General features: G+C 42.4%; 1 protein-coding gene across 1 annotated transcript in view; it reads right to left on the minus strand.

Moving 5' to 3' along the window:
* Positions 1–22,637, minus strand: part of LOC133966562 (protocadherin-15-like) — a 100,436-nt gene that overhangs the window by 58,232 nt on the left and 19,567 nt on the right. The window contains exons 10-17 of the mRNA XM_062401540.1: positions 20,661–20,810; positions 18,912–19,105; positions 17,819–17,951; positions 17,083–17,162; positions 12,848–12,941; positions 7,490–7,618; positions 2,519–2,824; positions 371–601 (exon numbers count right to left, since the gene is read on the minus strand). Coding sequence (XP_062257524.1) covers positions 371–601; positions 2,519–2,824; positions 7,490–7,618; positions 12,848–12,941; positions 17,083–17,162; positions 17,819–17,951; positions 18,912–19,105; positions 20,661–20,810 — 1,317 coding nt within the window. The remainder of the gene's footprint in view (positions 1–370; positions 602–2,518; positions 2,825–7,489; positions 7,619–12,847; positions 12,942–17,082; positions 17,163–17,818; positions 17,952–18,911; positions 19,106–20,660; positions 20,811–22,637) is intronic.

Raw genomic sequence — 22,637 nt, forward strand, 5'->3', positions numbered from 1 at the left:
TTCAGATCTGTAATAGCATGGTGTGCACGGCAACAGCACCTATCCATCAGTGCTCTTTGTCCCGGTGATGCTGTGAGAACAAACAGGTTGGGAGGCTGCAACATGTTTCACAAAGGAAATTCAATGGGATTTTGCACTGAATGGAATAACAACTGGATTTCATATCACAATAGCAGCGCAGGTACTCTACTGTACAATAATCCCCCTTTTGGACTGAGGCTTAGGCGAGCTATTACTACTGTAAAACTCTGCTAATGACTCGTCACATATTCGCCGGCAGTGCCGCAGATCCTGAGGGAGAATGAGGACAGGTGGGAAGAGGGGAGACGACTGAGAGGCTGCGGAGGACTGACTGTCTACAGGCTCTTACCGTGATGCGGACCGTGACGGTGGCCTGCCCTGGGGGCATGACCCCTCCTTGGTCGACAGCCTCCACCTGAAAAGTGTAAGAAGCCCCCATGCCCATAGCTGCCAGGTTCTCAAAATCCAGCGTCTGCAGCACAGCTAACTCCCCTGTGATGGGGTTCAGAGAGAACAGCTGCCGGGCCGATTCAGTCTTGATCCGATACGTGACATTGGAGACGAGGTCTGAGTCCACTGCCTGTGAGGAGGAGGAAGAGGAAGAGGAGAGGCATGAGCAGGGAAAATAATTAGTTCACATTAAAGGCAAAAATACACAGAATGATGGAAGAAATGAGAGGAAGCAGCACATATATTTTCAAAATTGGTACATTATACATAGACATATAGGATGGAGGGTAAAGACCACGGATGAACATGAAATGAATATTTATATTTCTATTAAAACTTTGCATTTTAATGCTGCAGGGACTACTTGCATCAATCATTTATAGATTCTGATTAAATTAAACCACTAAGGGGAACTCGAGTTTTGTCTTATTACAGAAAATCACAACTCTCAAAGTGGATGGAATTTGCAAAGGCTTCTGAAATAAAGAGATTGTTAGATGTGGTAGTAAGATGCAGGAATGCATACACACACACAAGACACACACATCATTAATCATTGATAAGCAAAACAGGACTACAGCCATAGTGGTGCATTGAGGCTGTACTTTAACACAGCTGTGCTCTGAACTAAGTGCAAACATCAGCGTATGGGCATAAACCAGAAAGGTTCACCCGAAGATGGCCCAGCATGAAACTTTATTACTTCTTTTTTTCAACGTTCAGTGAAAGAAAAATGTCAACCTCACGGTGCTAGAGGAGAAAGTCACTTAGGGTGGTAGAATAAAATGTCTGGGAACCACGATTGTCTTCACAGAGGTTGGTGGAGCGCACATTAGGTTGTTTGAAGTTAAAAAATTCGGACCAGCTGGTGGTGCTAAAGGAAGAGTCAGAAGATCACAGGGAGTCAAAGCAGCACCCGGAGGAATTTGAGAATATGTCAAAAATTTCTCGGCAATCCGTCAGATATAGTTTTCAAGACGTTTCACTCGGAAAGTCAAAAGGTTGAGGGAATTTTAGAGGGTCATCAAAAGCAGTAGGTTTCCGTCTCTGGAGAGCAATGACCGAAGAAGAGGAGCCACCGGGCGAGCGAATGCACTCCGGCACATTCAGTTTCCACCCGTCTCAACCTCCACCTTTTCTCTGTCTCACTAGCTCACTGTTTGCTGCCTCAGATGTGTTGAAAGCCACCCACATCCGTTTAGAGTCGAGGTGTCGTCGTCTCGGAGATTAATGGTGTCAGAGTGCCACTGTCACTCACACCCCTCACCCTCAGCCCTGCCTCCCTCTGCCTCCCTTCCTATTTTATCCCTCAGTGAGAAATGTCACTCACAATACGCCGGCAATTACTCGCCCCTCTGCTCTGTGTCTTCTCTGCATGAAGAGGGTTCCCATATACTTTTCCTCATTGCAAACACATGCGCTGACTTTTGACAGCACCGAATCCACATAAAGATTCCGCCACACTGATGTTTTCCGACACTTGTGCGTGATATTAATGTTTGTCAGAGGATATGGAAATGATCCGTGACTATAGACTGGTTATGACTTCAGAAATCCAGCTTTAAGTCTTGTTCTGCCGGAGTCTAAAAATGCCAGAGAGCTGTCATGACAAGAGAGAAAATGTTTAAGGTTGTGTATGTTTTTCTCTGTGCAAAGGTTTTCCATTTGGAAGCAGCTGACATTTCAAACACTTGGAGTTAAAAATAGCTTAAAGCCTTTTGATGTAACAGTTGTTTCAGGCACCTCTGGTACATAATATACAGGGCAGAGGCGGATCTAGGATTTTTTTTTAATAAGGTCACATTAAGGGGGCCACGATTAACAGCGCGGGGGCAATCATGTACAATTCCTGATTTAGTAAAGTGCACATTTAAGTAATTCCTTGTTTACAGTGAGCTCAATAGCTTTGACCAAAGCCACAAATCAATTAATATATTTTCAATTAAGTTTTAATTGAATTAAATTGTATCCACCCCGGATACATTGAGACATATGACATGCAGGGGTGTAGAGAAAGAGACAAAAACACATGCAGGTGAATACTCACGCTCAGCTTCAGAATTACAGTTCCCACCGGGCTGTTTTCAGGGACGTTCACCACATAAGTTTGCTGAGAAAACATCGGGCTGTTGTCATCGATATCTGTGACCAGGATTGTTAGCGTCCAGGAGGTCCGACGTGGATCCACCGCCCCGTCTGATGCCTCCACCACCAGGAGGTACTGGCTCCTGAGCTCCCGATCCAGAGGCACCCGTGTGTAGATGCTGCCGTTGTCCCCGATCGTGAACAAGTCGGGATGATTTACAATCCGGTAGCGCACCTGGCCATTAGCCCCTGCATCTGGATCCGTGGCCTGCGGAGATGGAACATGATTAGAGGGCTCCGTTATGAGACGATACAGCAAATGATTATCCTTCTGTAGCTGGTGAGGAAATACAAGAAAACACATTTTCTGCCTGAAAAATTAATGCGTGCACAGCTTGACCATGTAAATCAACCCCCTCTTGAATTCTGACTTCAGCTGAAGCAATATGAGGTTTGGCAGCTGCGGCAGTAATTTCCCCCAAATCGCCATTTCTTCCTCCCACAGCATGTTAGAGAACCACAGACGCTAATTCAATGCACCAGCATATTTGTTGTTTCAATAGAGGTCTGTGCCAACACAAACTACACAGAGGGACAAAGTGAAATATAGCCTGAATAATCAGATGGAAGCCTAATAGCCTGCTAATGTTGCAGAGGCCATTATCTTGCAGTGGACTGAGAGACTGTGTGTGCCGAAAACAAATGCGAGCGTGTTAGTGGAATGGCAAATTTAAACATTAAATAAAAATTCATCAACAAAACCCCTTTGTCTCCTGACCCTGTTGAGGTAAAGTGACAACCTGTGGGAAAAATCTATTCACATGCATTAATAGTAGAAGAGAGAGATAAATATTCACAGATACAGCGCATGTGAATAAAAACAGGGGGATTTCGCTTTAGGCAAACAGCAGATGTTGTGTGTTTGATGTGATCCATTACATGATCCATTAGAGCGTGGCTTTATCTTAGTGCCTTACATATTTACGGAAGATTCAAGTACAAAGCCATGTGAATTACAGCGCCGCAACCACGCCAACTTTCACACATTTCTCTTCGGAGTCTCATTCTTCTCTCCTTCATACTGAGATGAGAGCGTTTGTCTCAGACTGATGAGTAATCATTCTCAGGTTGAAAAGGCCAGAGCCCTTTTTTTATTCATGCAAACGCTGCGTTTCATCCAAAGGAAATCTTTGTAAAAGCTCAATCACAATTTAATCGTATGCAAGACATTCACGATCAAATACAAAAAGAACAAAAGAACAAAAGAAAAGAAGAGCTTAACGGGTTCTAATATGCTCATTTCACTATATTTCAGTGAGCCCTTGTCTCACAGGGATTCCTTTTACATATGTTTATCTCATATTTTGAAATGTTTACCTTGTTTACCATGAAAAACCAATATCATTGCATAATATATATGACAGATAATGAGGAAAGCTAAATTGGCCTCTTCAAACAGATTCACAGGGTGCTACTGAGCAATAATTTGAGGAGGGGACAAATACAGATTTTAATTCCTGTGTGGAGATGACAGGTCATTATTATGCCTAAGTATGTATTCATACCCAGCTGATAACAGTGTGGTGGTGGTAATACTTGTAACTAAGAGAGAGAGAGGAAGGAGAAAATAAAAGGTCAAGTCCCATTGCATCTGTTTGGGAATAGTTTCTTAACCTAAGTGCACTTAAGGACACAGCAGCACAAAGTCTGAAAACAGGTCTCATACAATCGGAGTGGGGAGGATGCACATAAACATATGGCTGTTGGAAGCTGTCCAAAGTTTTCTGTGAGTCCCTGACAAAGCCTACGCTAAAAGTTGGACCTCAGCAGTTTAAGCTTTTGCAAAAAGCACATCATGTCAATATGTGCATATGGATCATTACTTCCCTGCAGTGGTTACATAACTAAAATCCTCACTCTCGCTTCTCGCCTTGTAAGAGGTTTAAAGCAATTAATTCACAGACAATAAAATCAAAGAGCAAATTTACATATTTCTATAGTGGCCATAGGACAAAGTAGTGAATGCATTATTGAAGGTCTGCACAGGGCAGATCACAGACCTGTTAGAGATGTTGGTACACATGACATCGATAGGTGGGCGCGTTGTAAAGCCTGGTCTTAGTGCTGATTATTTAACCTTTGGGCTCTCGGACAAAGGTCGTCAACATTTTTAGCAGTAGATGATGTGGCTCATTCTTCGCAGTTATGGGAATGTTTTGACACATTTCTTTCAGTGTGGACCCACACGTTTGGTTATGTGATGCTGAGAGGTGGTGGGCAGGATCAGTACATCAGTGGTGGGAGCAGCTGAGCATCCTGTGGGGGGGCTGCAGCACAAAAAGCAGCTTGAGCAGGTAGGTGCACTCTTAAGAAACAGGCCCACACAGCTGCCTAATATACAGAAACACATATTATCTAATATAGACATTATATAAATCTGTCTCCTCTGCTGCTGGCCTGGATCAAGTGTTTTCTTTTATTTTTTTTTGGGGGGGGGGGGGGGGGGGGGTAGCAAAATAACATACTCCTGCTGCTATTTTAGTAAATACTGAAAACAAACATTTTGTCTGACTTGCCCCCTTATACTTCAGGATGTGTCCCTACAACCAGAGCACATTATTATCAAACATAAAATTAAATCACTAACGTGTTCCTCTCCGGACTAAACACCAGTGGTGACAACTCTGTTTACAAATGTCACAGGACAAGACCATCAAACTTACTTTTCAAGGAGCTTGGCAAGAAAACAACACTTAAATTTGTCCTCCGGTCATCTGCATGTTCAGATTATTAGCAGACAGAATGGGCAGGATCGTAGAGGATCACTGAACAAGTGACTGTGTTTCCACAACCAGCACTGCTGTCAATTCAGATAACCTGGCAAACCGTCTCCAGTCTATGCGACTGTGTGTAATATAAGAACAGGTGGGAACCAGTTCCAGTTGTGATAATCCAACATGCTTCAGGGTGAGCATTACTCTACTTAATGGCATAATGCATTTGCACTGTAGCCATCTTCTTCTCTGGCAGGTGCCTGCAGCTTTGTACTGGGCTGCATTATTTTCCCACTTCAGGTAAATTCAAGATACAGTTACAAAAAAAAAAGAAGATTTTACAGCTACAACTTTTCAAAGTGGAATTATTGAGTAGATACAATTCAAACAACAATTCAAATTCCTTCCTTTATCTGTCATTTGAATTTTACCTAGTGTGTCATGTGACTACTGTTTAGACAGGGACAATAGCTTCTCAATAAAACCAACTTGCAGCAGAGTCGCTTCTTATCACAAAGCTACTGGAAAGTCTCCAGCTGGCAGTGTGAACGCATTTGTCAGTGTGACAGAACTGAAACACAGAGAGATGCATTAGTTCTGAATGTTAACTGATGATCTAGCTCCACAACTTTTTCTCTCTCTTTCATTTTTCACATTTTCTCTCTGGGAAATGAGCAGCGGGAACCTCCAATTCATGTAATATATTTTAGATGATAAAGTGATGTTTTTGGGGTGATATGCTCATGAAAGATTTTCCACTCTGTGTTTAGTCTTTATCACCCAACAAATCAAAGTACATTCCTTCTTTGTTTTTTATGGAGCTAAACTCCTTCACTGGCACTAAGCCTTGACAAAGTCGGTCCATAAGAGCATAGTCATTTGTTGGGAGAGCAAAGGAAATCTGGGTTTTTCATCTGTACAGATACAATTAAAATGATACTGATCTTCAGAATTAGGTTAAAGGACATAAAGTCTGACAATGGAAGTGAGTCAATAGTCAAATTTCCTGATGTGACAAAAACATGATAATTACATGTCCACTTATTGCTATTGCTCTTTGATCTAATCCCCCATTATTCTCCCAAATTTAGGTCTAAATTACACAAAGAGATGTTACGTCAAAGTGATGCAGTAAAAAAAAGGGGGAAAAAAGGAGTCTGCATCCCTCTTTGATCAGCTACTACGAGCTAAGCTGTAGCCTCTCGATGTGCATGTGCATGGAGAGCAGGATTGTGTTCAGCTAAGTACTTTAATGTACTTTTCTTTCGAGTCAGAAAGGCACGGCCTCAGCTCGAGTTGGTGAGGCGCCAGCTGAGAAAACCCTCCGAGGTAGGACAGAGAGCGGGAGAGAGACGGCGGTGTTGGCTAAGCCCCAAGCGAGCCACCGGCCTCCAGTCTCTCACATGGGAGTGAGACTGGAGGCAGCTCCACCTCATGCAAACACCAGGTTTCCTTTGTATGTCCACCTTGTCTGATTTCACACTTCATAAACTTGCAGCGTTGACTGGTAATCCATTTTATTACCCCTGATAGATGTCTGATGTTGAAGGAATCTGTCCTGAAAGCTTTATAAAGCCAGAACAAACAAATGTGACTGATTTCAAAGTGCCTGTTTACCCTTGACATTTTCTGTTTGCATAAGCAATCACCAGGTCCTGACAAAGAATTAAAATGGCTCCGGAATAGATTTAAAATAATTTACTTTCTGAAGTCATCACAAACACTTTACAGCCACCTAAAATGAAGCTGAAGAAGACGTTAATATTAAACAGTAAAATCAATATAACATTTATATTATATATAACATAATAATCTCTCCCAGACAATCTGACGATTAATATCTCCAGATATTGTGAACTTGCATTAAAGTGCAGTAGCTGAGAATATTTCCAAACTCAGACAAAATTATTTCCATTATTTGAAATTAGATTATGTTATAGTGCCACAGACCTGCTGCAAATCCCACCAAACGTCTCCTAGTTCGCTGTTTTGAAACTCAACTCTATCGAGTTTCAAAATCTTTTGAAACAGTGCAGTGGAGGAAAATGTTGGGATATAAAATCAGGGCCTGGAACTGCAGGAGAAATGGAGGCAATAAGGGACCAAAAATTCTTCTGACAGTTTATGTCAGAAGAATTATAAAAAGACATTGAACTTACCGTGACTACTCCTATGAACAAGTTGGCCTGTTCTTCTAGCACAGTGAAATTAGTGGGGGTGTTGAGGTTGAACTTGGGGTCATTATCGTTGACATCAGTGACGACTATGTTCACAGTTGTAGTGGACGTCTGAAGAAAGAACACAATAAATAAAAGTCTTTACACAAAGTTTCCAAACGCAGAGTTTATAAATACGGCTCAAAAACGATAATAAACATGGATAGTATAATTTGACTTTAATGTGGAACCAGCTTTTAACACATCTGGGAAATGTTTCTCTCTCATTCTACACTAATCATATTTAAAAGCATGAAGATCAAACAATGTCAACCGTTACAAACTCACTAATAAAGAATGAATTTACGACGCACTTCTGACCCTTTCAGAGCTTAGATACCTAGATTTACTGCCTCGTGGTTGAATTGCTGTTCATATTCATATCTGTCCAAATGCATATAAAATATGTAATGAAGACTATTTCACATGAGGCGGCCCACTTCTACTATAATATGCACACTGCATAATAATACACACATAATAAGCACTGTAAACTTATAAATATTACATTACACTACATTTAGTCATCTGGCAGGGTTTTAACGAAGTAACTCATAACTGAGGGACAACACTAAAGCTTCAGGACAATAGGAAACCTTGAAGTTAATCTGTCCAACAAATTGAACAAAAGAAGAGTTATTCAGATATGTTGAATCTTCTTGAAGTGAGACAGGGAACCCACTGCTCTTATACCAGTTGCTTGCCCCACAACAGGGGAACCACAAAAGAAAACATTAGGACTGTGATTGCCTTGTGTGCATGGATGGCAACGCAAGACGACGCTCCATGGAGGAATGCAGCGGTCAAGAAGGAGCATTAACCCGTATGATTGAGTTCCAGGAGATGGGCGCAGACCAAGAAGTCGCTCTGAAGGCGAACATTAGTGACTTGAATTTGATTTGGGCAGCCATGGAGAGCAGGGGGAGGTCAATGAGCAGCAGAGTGATGTGGCCTTTTAGACTAATACGACTGTGCAGAAGGGAGGCCGCCCTGAAGGCCATTGCAGTGTTTAACCAATAATTCTTAGTTTAAGGGAAATGTAAAACAACCGAAATCAATCATTTAATCTACAGTTGATTGAATTAAGGATAAAGGATAAGCTAAATAGATTTAAATCATATTTATAAACATCCAAAACTTCGTTTATTAGACATGTTTACCCTGCTCGTCGATTTCTCACTAAAATGTAATACTGCTTTTGTAAGTTGGGCAATGGCTTATCAGTTGAATGTAATGCTGTCCTTTAGAGCACTGTAAACTTCTTCTCCAGCACCAATTTGAAGTTGACATTTTGTTTTAGTAGTTTTCTAAGTAAAGTGTTCGGTTGGATTCCCATGAACAATTCTCAAGCAGATAATCCAAGGCACTCTGACAGAGACCCCTGACACATCCCCTCTGGTGCCATCATGAGGTGGAAGTTGTGGCCTATAGCAGTGGTTCTCAACCTTTTTTCAGTGACATACCCCCTTCGAAGAAAAAATTCTGCTGAGTACCCCCTAACCAGCGCAAAGAAAGATGTAATGTGATTTATTAAGTCTTGTTACTAGACACATTCAAATTTAAAACTCCATCAATGTGCATAACATTGCTCATTTGTAGTGGTCTCTCTTGAACTATTTCGAAATAAAAAGATATAAAATAACTAAAGACTTTTTATTATTATCTCAATATAAATAAAGATTTGTGCACCTCAAAATAATTATCAACTTAAAGTGACCTCTTTTGGGATCATTAACTTAGTTTTAAATAAAAGATTAGCTCAAAACATTTTTTTTTATATTCATCATCTTAAAATATCTTCTTTAAGGATCTAAAAGAATACTGACAGGTAGCTTGTTTCCATTTGCTTTGGGGAGGCTTTTCGCATCGTGTCTTGAGATGACCTGAATTCAGAAAGTTTCCTCTTAAAAAACTCAGGTGGCTTAGCAACATGACTTTCATGTTTTGTCTGGAGATACCGCTGAAGATGTGGTGGCTTAATGCCACTGTTGGCTAATCTCTCCCCACAGAAAAAACATAAAGTGTAAATAACCCAATCTATGTTATTGTTAATATTATTGTGTCTTTCTGTTATTTTATTGTGACATATTTGCTCGCTTTAAGGTCATACAATTTCATTTCCGCTTTGTATTACATGCTTTTATTTTGAAAGGGTACCGGTAGAGACGCGGACTTCTTGTTATGAATCAATAACTTCACAACGGAAAACTTGTCCATTTTAGCGCCCCTCCGAAGAGGCACAAGCTTGTTTAGGGAAGGCTCTCTACTCTGGTTTCGCCTTCTTTGGTACTTGTCCCTCCGTGTTTCAGCAGCATTGCTGCTGCACTTCAACTCGACTCCATTGTTGAAGTTTTCAAGGCAGGTGATGACAGGTGATGACAGGTGGCGTGTGCCAGGTTGGGTCAAACCATCGGTATAAAATTTAGTTCATGAACTTACGCTTATATTTTATTGAATATTTGTTAAATAACAATTTTTCAAGGATTTTTGAATGGATGCTAATTTTAAATATATAAAAAAAAAATCTCAAGTACCCCCTGGAGTACCTTCAAGTACCCCCAGGGGTACGCGTACCCCCATTTGAGAATCACTGGCCTATAGGATAACAACAAACTTAGGGTTCAGTGTCTAGTCAAGGGACAGTTGGGAAAGCCACAGGATTTGTGGCTTGACCTGGTCTTCTTCCGATCTGATCAGCAAACAGTTTTGTTAAAATCCAATAACTCTGGTGATTTCCTGACTTTTCATCCAACATGTAAGTTGTCCAAATGCCTCTTGGTCTCACAGAGTCACTAGTGTGGCTATAAACTCTTGATCTTGTTAACAGGTCTTGTTACTGACATCACAGTGGTGCCCCAGGCTCTACAGAAGTGAAAGTTTAACTAGCAAAAGTGTAAACACCTACAAGCAATTATACGCTGCACACTGCTGCTTTGTTTGCAAAGGCCAACTAACTCCACTTCTCAAAGAAACTTCTAAAAACCTCCAACTTTGACAGAAATACATAGTGTATGTTCTAGTAGTATCTATTAAGAATTCAGAGGGTATTGAGCTGTTTCCTTGCAGGGGCAAATTCAATGAGGTTTGTTATTAACAGCAAACTGCACAGGATTGGGTGGCCCAGTATCTGGGGCATGAAAGTATGAAATCAGATCGATCAAATCTTACCAGCTCTGATTTCACACTTACTCTTAGAGCAAAAGTTCAAAACGCCAATAATTTCGAAATTTCGTGACTTATACCACCTGCATTAATTTTCAAGGTGTGGAGAAGGTCATAGCCGCACAAAACATTTTCTCCATTTTCATGGTCAATTGAATCGTGCCTGTGTTTTGTTTAATGTCCGGCGTTTTCTGCGGGTCTCGTTTTATCTCACTGGATAAAAGCAAATCTCCAGTGTCACCTGAGGTGTCTATTCATTTGCATGGCCACTGTTGCTAACCTTCAAACAATGACACAGTACAACACGGCCACAGCCACTACTATAAATCAACATAAAAAAATGGCTGCATATGCACAATCTGTAATCTCTCAGGAGCTCTGGGGAACAGCTGTATGCAGACAATTGTAGAAAATGATCTCCTCTGGGGAAGGATGGGAAGGTTTGGGAGGAAGTCGGCCCTCGTCTTCTGTCCTCAGCGCCCGAGAGAACCAGAGGTGGACGATAGTGCATTCGCCTTTCTAGTGACACTCCTGACCAGAAACCATGTTGCAAGGGACTGATATGATCAGACCGTTTAAAGTCCTGTACTCGCTTCTCTGAAGGGGCAACAGGAGCAGCGTCATCTGTGGGTGAGTCTGCTCGGCAACTACCATCCCAGCTCGTGCTGCTGAGAATAACAATTGTCGAATCGGTCGCACACATGAGCACAATTAGTTTCTTGCGTCAGAACTGGTTAAAAAAGTTTCCATTCAGATTTGACTATAGCGGCACTGTGGGGAGCATTTGGTTTGCCTAGCTCCTTTTGGGCAGGCTCCCATGGTTACCGATATTCCTGGCTAATTACACATTTGAATTCCCCGGTGACCAATTTCCTCTCTCCGTTGCTTTCTCCTTTCTGTTGCTCCTTCCTGTGATTATTCTGATCCTTCCCATCACCTCCATTGTCCCTCCCAGTACCGCGTCTCGCTGAAAACAACCCTTTACCCCCGCTCCCTCATTCCCCTTCCTTCCTGTTGTGACAACACTTTTTTCTAGCTGTGACTTTTAACCCAAGCGGGTCAGACAGCATTTTACTGTGGGGACGAAGCATTGCGCAAATGAACGCACACACAAACACACACACAACACAGGTAAAGTGTGGTGGTGTTTGTACAAACTGGCAGCTGGTGGCCCCCTCATTCTGTGAAGTGAAGCCCCGTCTTATAGCGTTTGTTTATTTGCTCTTTGCTCTCTGACCCCGTCACTGACCAGCCCCCCCTTCCCCCGCTCCAACTTTCACGGCGGGGTCCCCCTTTGAACTGCTTCACTTCTGTGGCACAGACACACAGAGACAGCGGCACGCGCTTCTAGGATCGCCCCACTTGACCAACGGATGAGAGGGAGCTGCAAGTCTGATGGGTTTATACACGCGCAGGTGAGAAGGGGGCGTTCAACGTCCAGTCCTGTGACGGCTCATCGACCTCTACCTGGAACGGAGACAGCTGCAGAAACGGAGCCGACTGAAGTGAAGTCTAATTAAATTAAGACATTTATATGATTGTCAGCGCTCAGTGGTAGATGAGGCAGCCAGCCTCCACTGTCGGTTATAGTGTCGGCTGTTTTTCAATGCTAAGTTACAAAGACATCTCTGAGAATACACACACTAGAGAGTCTTCTGCTCAAGCCCTCGTCAGGACCTGGTGTGGGCAGCAGCTTGCTCAGGAAGATCTTAACTAATTTAACACTTTTATATCATTGTTTGCACAACTCAGCCTGAGAAGACAGCTGTTTGTTGTTGCTGTTTAAATAACACTGATGCTAATGACATACAGGCAACTGGCATACTTTTTGAATCTGATCTAAGCAACTTGACAAAAGGGTAATCATTTGTCCATTTCCTTTGCTAATTACAAAGCAGACCCTTTTCATTGAAGAGCGTGAATGCCACTCTGCTCGCACGGTTGTGTCCACAGGAGTCCTTTTAGTTCAAGGGCCTTCATCATTCAGAGAAAAATTCCATCTTTAGAAATCAACAAGTTGTCAAAGCCATTTCCACATTTCGAAAGACCCACTCGGCCTCAGTGAACCAAATGTCTGAGATATGGAAGAGCTTAATGTGTCGGGAAAGAAATAGTTGAACCAAGAGGGTTGTGCCTCACCCCGCCAGGGTTGCCGTCAGAGGCTGTAACGACCAGACGGTACTTATCAGTGGTCTCTCTGTCCAGGGGCTTGTCCAGCAGCAGAAGACCAATCCTGTGGAAAGAGAGGGGTTCGTCAGAGGAGACACAATACACAGCTTCGTTCAGCATTATTCAAGTATCTCTGGCTCGTGAAAAATCCACACTTTATCTGATTCTCTCTCTCTCTCTCTCTCTCTCTCTCTCTCTCTCTCTCTCTCTCTCTCTCTCTCTCTCTCTCTCTCTCTCTCTCTCTCTCTCTCTCTCTCTCTCTCTCTCTCTCTCTCTCTCTCTCTCTCTCTCTCTCTCTCTCTCTCTCTCTCTCTCTCTCTCTCTCTCTCTCTCTCTCTCTCTCTCTCTCTCTCTCTCTCTCTCTCTCTCTCTCTCTCTCTCTCTCTCTCTCTCTCTCTCTCTCTCCACGTGGACTACAGAGAGATTTGTGTTTTATTTCCAACAACTGCAGCAGACACAGTGCCTCCCTGGCTGGTTCACAGAGGATAATTTGGCACTCTGGTATCCCAAACACAAAGCGTGCATGCATTACCAAGCAGATCACTGAATTATCTGTGTTTGCACCCGCAGCATGCACAAGACACGCGAGTACAAGCACAGCCACACACAAACACACACACATGCACACAAAAACAACTGCGAAAAGGGGAGGAAGGAGAAATGCATTTGAGCGCACTGCCAGATTAATTCCCTGCTGTCCCCCTGCTCCTTCACATTTCTGATTTCAAGCTACTGTGTGAGCCTAACAAAGTGAGCACAATCTGACCACCAGTTTCTTCCTGCTTCTCCAGCACGCTACCGTTAAACAGCGGCGTCTCGTGCTAAACTCAAAATAAGCAAACCTCGGTTAACACTTGCCCCGAGTTACGGTGAACGCATTGCTTTGAATGCAGCGCACCTGCTGATTGGTGGTTCGAGAGGGCAAATGCAAACACCATGAAGATGCAGCACGCCACCCGTCACCGCCTGCTGCGCTCATGTTTATTTATGCACATGCAGAAAGATATCCCCCTCTGTGCTCGATGAAGCTAAAGGTAGAAGAGGCTGTGATGCGAGTATGATAATAAAGATGTACATTGATAATTGTTGTAATTACAGTGTTAATGGTGATGATCTTAGTGCTGATTGAGAAGATTGGAATGATTATTTCCACTTTGCTGGCCTGAATAGTTCGTTCCCTGCTACATGCTGAGGCACACTCAGCACCAACACACACACCAACCACCCCTGGAGAGCTGATATCGCCTAACATAAAGGAGACGATGGCAGACAGACTTGATGCTGTGTCACAGTACTATCCAGTAAATAGGAGATTGCACTCAGTTACACAAGAAATTACTTAAAGAGGAATTTAGATTTGAAGATTTTAGACTTAAAATACCTTAAACAGAGTTACTCTCCCTTCCAATCAACTGCTTCCATTGAGGTAAATCAAACTTAAATTTGCTGGCATGTATTCGTTTGTTACCAATTTTTTCTCGATTTATTTAGGGCCAACAGATCAGTTGGTTACTTGGGAAAAAGCTAAAACGATACTTTCTCTCGTTTCATTTTTTACTTTGAAGCAAAACCATCGGCCACATACTGTGACACCTAGCCATGAGTTGGAGTACCCTCTAGTTTAGGTTTCTGTAGCTGAAAGGCTGCATTAAAAAAGCTTTAAAGATGATTTGATTTGAAGCTGAACTGGTGTTAGTATTATTTTTGATGATATATATCTGTATATGAAAAGATTAATCATTTTCCAACTGATATTTCTTTCTTATCAAATAACAGATACGACAATACCAATATATCTGAGAGAAGCTACTTCAAGCCTTGCCAGCAGTTATCTTATGGCCCATTAGAAGGAGCATTTTTTGTTATAACAATTCATTAACTACTGGATCTATTTAGCTTAAAAACTTAATTTAATCCTAAATATAAGAGTATAATAATAATAATAATAATAATAATAATAATAATAATATTAATATTAATAACTCATCATCAGTCCCACCTGAGCTGAAATACTTGGTACTTGTTTTTTATGTCCTTAACTGTGATGCTGCTCCTGCTGGTTAGTCAGTCATCAGTGCGTCCTCTCTGTACAGCACCTGACAGACTCACAGTCACTGATTCAATGGAGCGTCCCGCCATAATGTTGAGTGAATCCTAGGCATGTCTCCCTCCCTCAGGGGACCCTGCCCTTTTACATGGAGTTATATACTAGAGAGTGCATTATTCATAATAGCTGGATTGAACAAGCCCCATTTGGAGCCTCAATGTGAACATGCAGCAATGCAAAAAGTAAAAAAGAAGTCTCCTCGCTTGATCACAAAGGAGTTGGGTTGAAAAATGAGAGTGTGATGTGGGGCTCTGATTAGTGCACCCTCATCAATGCAAGCAGCTAATCACTCTTTGATTCATAATGTGCTTTATCAGCACCTGCTTGAAGTGATTAAATTGCCAAGTTGCTGAGGGGTTGTAATGTGATTGTAATATTTCCGCCACACATACAATGACGTGAATGAGACTGTGTACCTGTTTCCGCCACGATTTCTGTCCAATGTGGTTAGAGAGATTACTGTGGCAACGCCAACAATAGCAGTCCCTCAAGTTATACTAATCGTGTGTCAGCATATTCCTGCTCACCATAACAGTGGCTCTATGAAACCATAAAGTAAATATACCTCCATTAAACAAACAATTTTAACAGCGAGAAGAGGAACAGGAGTAAACAAAAGGCAGGGATAGAGTCCTGCAATGCGGCCTGTCGCTGTGCAGCCGGGGGGGGGGGGGGGGGTGACAAGCAGACAAAAGAAGCTTTATTCAATTAGTCTGAAACATGTCTGGCGGGGTCCTGCATTTCCAGCCTCTTGTCTGCTCTCTCCATATTTGCTTGCTTATTTAAGAGAAGGTAATAGAGAAAAGAAAAAGACTAAAACCAGACCACTTTAATATTTTATGCCTCTTCTTTGTTCCAGAGGAGCAGCTGAGCGAAGGTGGGTTTTTGAAATGCTGATGTTGATTATGAGGTAAGGCAACATATTTTTGTGTCTCTTGCTCTCTAGAAATAATTGGTATTTTTATACCCTGGCTTCTCTCAGAAAGCAAAACAAAAAAGAGGCTGAGACGGGAACAGAGCTGGAGAGAAGAGGGGAGAGAACCAAACTACAGCCATAGAATACAATTTTATTCTGTGTGATTATTTTCCACAGAGTTCTTCGTCTGACTTTCACGTCAACTCTGCTTGCCAGCCTCTGGTAGCTCTGACCTAATTGCCCTGGCGTGGAAAAAATTCATGTCTCTCACTGTTTTTCTTTGGCACAGTAAACTGCAGCAGAACATTTATGGCATTTTGATTATAAACTTTTTATAAAAAATTGTCCCCCTATTGCTAAAGATTTGTCCGAACCAGGGTCCCTTGACGAAACTGAAAAGTATGAAGGTCCGAAATAGACAAGGTAGGTTTAAAATCCACCTACGATATGTTTACTAATGCAGAGACGATTTATTAATGTATATAAAAACAGAGATTGGTTTGTTCCTTATATTTGCTCTTACCTGCCACCTTGTCTTTGGCTGTGATCTAGAGGATTTTTGGAGTGTGTGTCCATGTAGTAGAAGTAGAGGGGTGTTATATTTCCAATGAAGGTTTGGTTCATTCGGATTCTTGATGGCACCAACAGCCAGCACCAGTGTTCATAAACCACGTCACACAGTATATTGGCTTATAAATCATCCAAACACAATAATTGGCAGAGTCAGCACCACCAGCACTCACTATCATCACCGCTGCACAAACTCTATCATCAGAGGGGAAGCTAATGATGGCAGTCAGACCCTGGCTGCTTATCTGAAGAGACGCTTCTGCGGTCATCATCTTAAAGCAAACACTAGGTGTCAACAACACTTAATGACTGTGAGTCCATGCAGAGCTTTTGCACAGCACAGATCATAAATGGCTTTCAAACATTTTTGATATCCGAGTTGTTTGATTTTAAAAACGATGTCGTCAAAGGAACTTGATGCTGTTGACGAAAAATGAACCGTTTTTTTCATTCAACCCTTCATCAATACACAGTCAGGTGGAAAAGTCTAGTTTCCCGTTAAGGGAATGGGAAAGCGATCTCAGACTTTTGGACCCCACTGTATCTCTATTTGCCAACATCTCATCTTCAATAAGCGTGTGTGGAAATACCTTGAACGGTATCTGAACTTACGTTTCAGAGAGGTTGAAGACCTTCTGGGAATCCCCGCTCACAATGCGGTATGTGATGGGGTCATTTTCTCTGTCTGTGGCCTGGGGGAAAGGGAGAAAAAAAAAACAGGAAGCTTGAAGGTCAAATATTGCCTTTAAACCCTGAAGGCTTCAAGATATGATAGTTACACAGAGAGGGTGCTGGACTGTTAGCAGGGTATATGCTAAAGAATGAAATGATGGATAAAGGTGGTTAAATGGACTGAAGCTCCTGTCCTGCCCAATCAGTCAGTCAGAATGATTCTTCCGGGGAATCTGAATTTGCATAATGCATCTAAACTAGGCTTGGTGAAGTGAGAGTCGTTGCCGACTTTTCTAGAACGCGATGGAAGTGGTTGACAGATCACAATAGAGGGGGCCGGCTTGCAAATCGGAGTAAACTTTATCAGTGGGGGGGGGGGGTGTTTAAAGAGACAGGACGTAAAACCAAGTGTTTCAGAAAGAGGCTGAAAAGAGGAGCTGCTGCAGCAATGGAAAGTCTGAGGTAAATGATCTGTTTTCGCAACGTTAAAACATGAAAACCTATTTAATTACTGACTCAAATCAAAATTATGAACCTGAACATGAGCATACTATGTCTAGTTTCCTCAAGCTAGAAACTGTAGCATCAAAGGAAATATTCCACAACTTGTTGCTTACATATATGAGTGTTTGTGTGTGTGTGTGTTTGTCTGTGTGTGCGCGTGTTGGTGACTCACCTGCAAGTTGAGCAGAATAGCTCCGATCCGCATGGCCTCGCTCACTTCGATGCTGTAGGTGAAGAGGGGGAAGCGCGGGGGGCTCTGGTTGTTGGGTGGCAGGACCTCGATGTACACCGTCGTGATGGAGCTCCTGGCAGAAAGAAAGGAACTCATCAGCCCACTGACAGCACCAGTCTGTCCTTGACAACCTGTGGAGCCATAGTGGGGAACCTTGCCCACAGCATAGAGAGGAATGTTTATGATGTATGCTTCCATACCAAGGCTTTGTGTGTGGAGTTATAGCAGAAAAATTAAAGTCATGAAAAAAACAGGTCACATTGTGAAGTGTTAGTCCACAGCCAGGCCTCTCATTTATCTGATCATCTTATTCACAGTAAAACACATAGAAAAGGAACGGACTTATTTATTCATACATCATGTGACAGTCTTTTGTTGAACTGCTACAAAAGAGCTAGATCTGTCATGGTGACATGTGCAGTAAAACAATCATTCTGAGTCTTTCATTGTGTAATTATGCCAATTTGTTGCTGGCTGTAGCTTGTTATAAGATCGGGTCATTAAAGTGTCCGGCCAGTGTTTGATTTGCCGTTTCCACATCCAGCTCTGATGTCCCATACTCTGACCTGAGATCTGAGATAAACAATGAATCATTTGCCTTTTAATCACAAGATAAAGAGGCGAAAATTAATGACACATCTCATGAGAGGATTTTTAATGGGTGGATGGAACAAGACCATCTGTTTTTCTGACTTTCAACAGCTTGTCACAAATTGCATTCCTCCATTATCTAGCACAAAGAGGGCTTTCTGTGTCATTTCAAAGCGAACTTGTGAATTATTACGAGCAAATACTGAATTAAACAAGGCTCATAAAACAATTCAAGCTGGGTGCTCCGGCACCGCGCACACCCCGAGGAGACACACAGAATGAAACTGTGTGTGAGTAATCTCTGAAACGTCTGAGAGACAAATCGGCTCTTCAGCACGTCACATTATTCACATGAATATAATAAACCCTTCATACCACAAATGCAAAAATCTCCAAAGGGAATCACACATGAGAAAAGAGTTAGCGTAGGTGGCTACCCTACCTTCTCTGGATCTCTGGCGCGTTGTCAGAGGCTTTGACAGTCAGTGCGTATGATCGACCCACTGTTAAAGTGACACCGGGAGCCACAGTGATACGTCCAGTGCGATTACTAATGATAAAATGTCCCTGAGCTCCAGCCAGTATCTCATAGGTCACCAGGCCATTCAGTCCCTCATCAGCATCTGCCGCTGTTAACTGGGAGAACAGAGTGAGAGAAAGAACCAGAGACCCATTAGACTCATAATATAAATATATTGATCTGTAATTTCCAGTCTTACATGGGGACGTCGGCATAAATGACTGAACGTGTCAAGCAGTAGATATTTTTATGCCAACCTTGTTGTTCCCTATTATTATCTATTACATATGACATTTGTTTCATATGTGGGAACAGTTGTTTTACTGCTGAAAGTACAGAGTGCATAATCCACTGCAACCTAAGTAACTTTACTTGTTGGTTGTAATTTCTCCACCCTGGTGATTGCAGTTTTGATGACCTTATAGTTTGGATTTAATGCAAATCAAATATGTGCTACTTTTCATTCGGGATGGATTTCAAAGTTGGGGAAAGACAGCTGACAGAAAATGTTGTTTGGGGGAAGTAAGACTGAGAAAAAAGCATAATAATAATGCTAATAATCAAACTACCTCATCTTATACAAAAGATAATGTTTTTTGCTTGGTTGTAAAAAGCGGACTACGCAGCCTCCAATTCTTTCCAGCCAGTGATTCAAGACATCCCACTGCTTGTAATTATGAGCCCTAATGGTGTAGTTGGCTTCATATCTGTAAGGCCTTGAATCTTTAATCTGAGCCACCCGGACCTCCCTGTTCATGCTCCTGACGTTGAAGCAAAAGCTGTAGTATAAAAATAAGCAGCTGCAGCATCCTCATAGACCACGGCTCTCATAAACGGCTTATAAAAATCGGTTAAGCGGTCATTCAGTACATTCCCTGACCCTTGGCCTCATTTCATGGTGGGTGAAATGGCTGTGTTTTTTTTTAAGACAGATTAAACTTGACCTTTTTAGTGTATGACATTCTTTTGGAGAGGCTGTGCTGAGAGGACGGATCAAATGAACGGTGAAAAGATCATGTTCAGACTATCAAGTGAGAGACAATGAAATGACGGACCGCCCCAACACTAATGGATATACTGGGATGGGGCTATTGATTTACATGTTAGAGACATGGTGCGCATGTTAAGATGTGCCTGTGCATGTCCTCGCACATGCCCTGCATTTCACCACCGCTCCGGCTCACATTATGTGCACACGTGTTCGTATAAGAGAAAATAAAACAGGAAATCATGACCTTTAAAGCAGATACACTTATGAAATCAGAATGAATAATGTCCCCAATCCATGAAAAAAACATATAAAATATTTTTACTCAACAACCCAATCCTTTTTTATGCAGGGGAAAGATTGATAAATGTTCATCATTAATGCTGCACAATGAGGTCTCCGCGGCCATAATAGTGGCTGATCTACTGGGTTAAAAGGTTTCTTAAGCCTGTGCACGGAGATAAAAACCCTCTCAGTGATTTGTCTGTCAGGAGCCGAGACCAAGGGAAGTGTTCCCGGGGTTTGCCTGTCAACACAATGCTCTGGATTGTTATGGTTATTTGCTTTGAACATGAAAGCCCGTGCAAGAGACTCCCTGTGATCGGGTCGAAGACGAAGGCGTAACGCCGGGAGATCAGAAAGAGAAGGAGGAAGGCGATAGAGCCATCATTGGATTGATTTACCTGTAGCACCGTCTCCCCCTGCTGCATGTCTGTGAAGACTTCGACGCTGTAGGAGACCTTGGGGAACGTGGGCGTGTTGTCATTGGCATCAAGGACCAGGATGTTGACAGTTACTTGGATACTCTGCTGGACGCCATCTGATGCCACCATCTGTAAAAAGAGGAATGCATATTGTAGTCAGAGAATGTGCCGAATGTCAACATGTTTCTTCCACCACCTCAATGAAGTCACTCTCATTCAGCCCCTAGTATGTTGTTCATCTCTCATCCCCTTAAGGTTTGAAAAGCCCTTAAATAGATGAGAGGGTGGAGGGAGAGAGAGAAGAGAGAGAGAGAGAGAGAGAGAGAGAGAGAGAGAGAGAGAGAGAGAGAGAGAGAGAGAGAGAGAAGCTCTGATCTCCAGCACTTGGAAGAGGGAGGAAGAAAATGGACTGAGCACAACAACAAATGAAGTGGAGACGAGAGGAGATCTCAACAACTCCTGTGGCACAACTCATTGTTACTGTGGTGGGAAAATGGCTTTCCCCCCACGAAATCTGCTCTCGGAGCTGAAATGGAAATGGCTGTTTATACTACATCAGGAGGAGGATGTGTCGAGTAGCAGATAAACACTCACAGAGACGCGTGATCACATTTAGGACAGCACCCACCGAGGCTTCTCTCCCATCAAACAGTGTTTCTATTCTGCAGCCGTCCTCGGGAGGAGAGAAGCCAGGCGATTTTTGGTAGCCAAGGAAGTTTGCTTTAATTGAGTCATCACTGCTCTACCAACCCCAAGAACTGGAACATTTCATTGCACACATATTTGTGCAGCTATCCTTCTGACCTTATCTCTAACCATGACAAATTCATGCACATATTTCACATCTCACCCCAACTGAAACCCGGACCTCAGAAATGATGTCTCATTAGGACCAGGCTTTGGTCCCCATGAGGGCGTCTGGTCCTGACATGGTCCGTGTTTATGGTTGGCAGCACGCACACAGGCACATGGACACACACACACACACACCACCCCAGCATTGCATCCCTCTCTCACACACTAACAGCAGGAACCAAAACAACATTAACACAATAATATGTGAAGGCTGATATTTATCTAAATTGGATCAGACTCTCTCTTTGGGTCCAAGTCCCCCCCCCACCCCCCACACACACTCTGCCTCTCTCTCTCGGTCGGGATTTGCTGACTAATTGTAAAAATAATTTGTTGCTAGCGTAGACAATAGACAATACTTCCACTAATCAACAATCATTGAAATAACATAATTTTAGCAAAAGAGCAGCCCTCTAATCTTCTATGTGGTTATCTAGGAAACATTATGTTAACAAGGGTTTGCTAACATAGATTGTTTGTTTTTTTTGAAAGTTAAAGAAAGTGAAAAAATGGATCTGCGTCCTGATCTGGATATGCAATGAAATGCAAAGGGTTCTTTCCTGACACATATAACCCTCTTCCATCAAATATGTGGTAATGTGAACGGTAGTTTATGCATTATCAAACAAACCAAAGTAGAAACATACCAGCATGTCTACAAAGGCTTCTGCAAACTTGACTAACTGTGTGTGTGGAGAATGTGTTGGTGTTCAGTGTTTCCCCCAGTAAATGTCTCAGTCAAGGTGGTAAGCAGGCGGCGGTGCTGTTGGCGCGGCGCGTAGCGGCGCGGCGAAAATTTTTGGGGGTATTTTGCTCAAAGATGCCAGTACGCATGAATGAAATAAACAACTGTTTATTTCAATATAAATAAACAACAGTAGGTACAAATGTTGTGGAAAACATGCAGGCACTACAAAATAGGTTTTAAGCCGGTTTTTAAGAAAAATCAAGCTGCCTCGGAAGATGACAGTTTGTGATGTCGGATTCCGTTCAAATTAACCGCCTATTCATTGTGGACGGCAAGAAAAAAAAAGTTTTCGCGCATGCGCACCTGATTCTGTATGATTTAACATGTACGCAAATAAGCATCATTCTTTGTGC

The sequence above is a fragment of the Platichthys flesus genome, chromosome 12, assembly GCF_949316205.1.
Source record: "Platichthys flesus chromosome 12, fPlaFle2.1, whole genome shotgun sequence".
NCBI classification, from domain to species: domain Eukaryota; kingdom Metazoa; phylum Chordata; class Actinopteri; order Pleuronectiformes; family Pleuronectidae; genus Platichthys; species Platichthys flesus.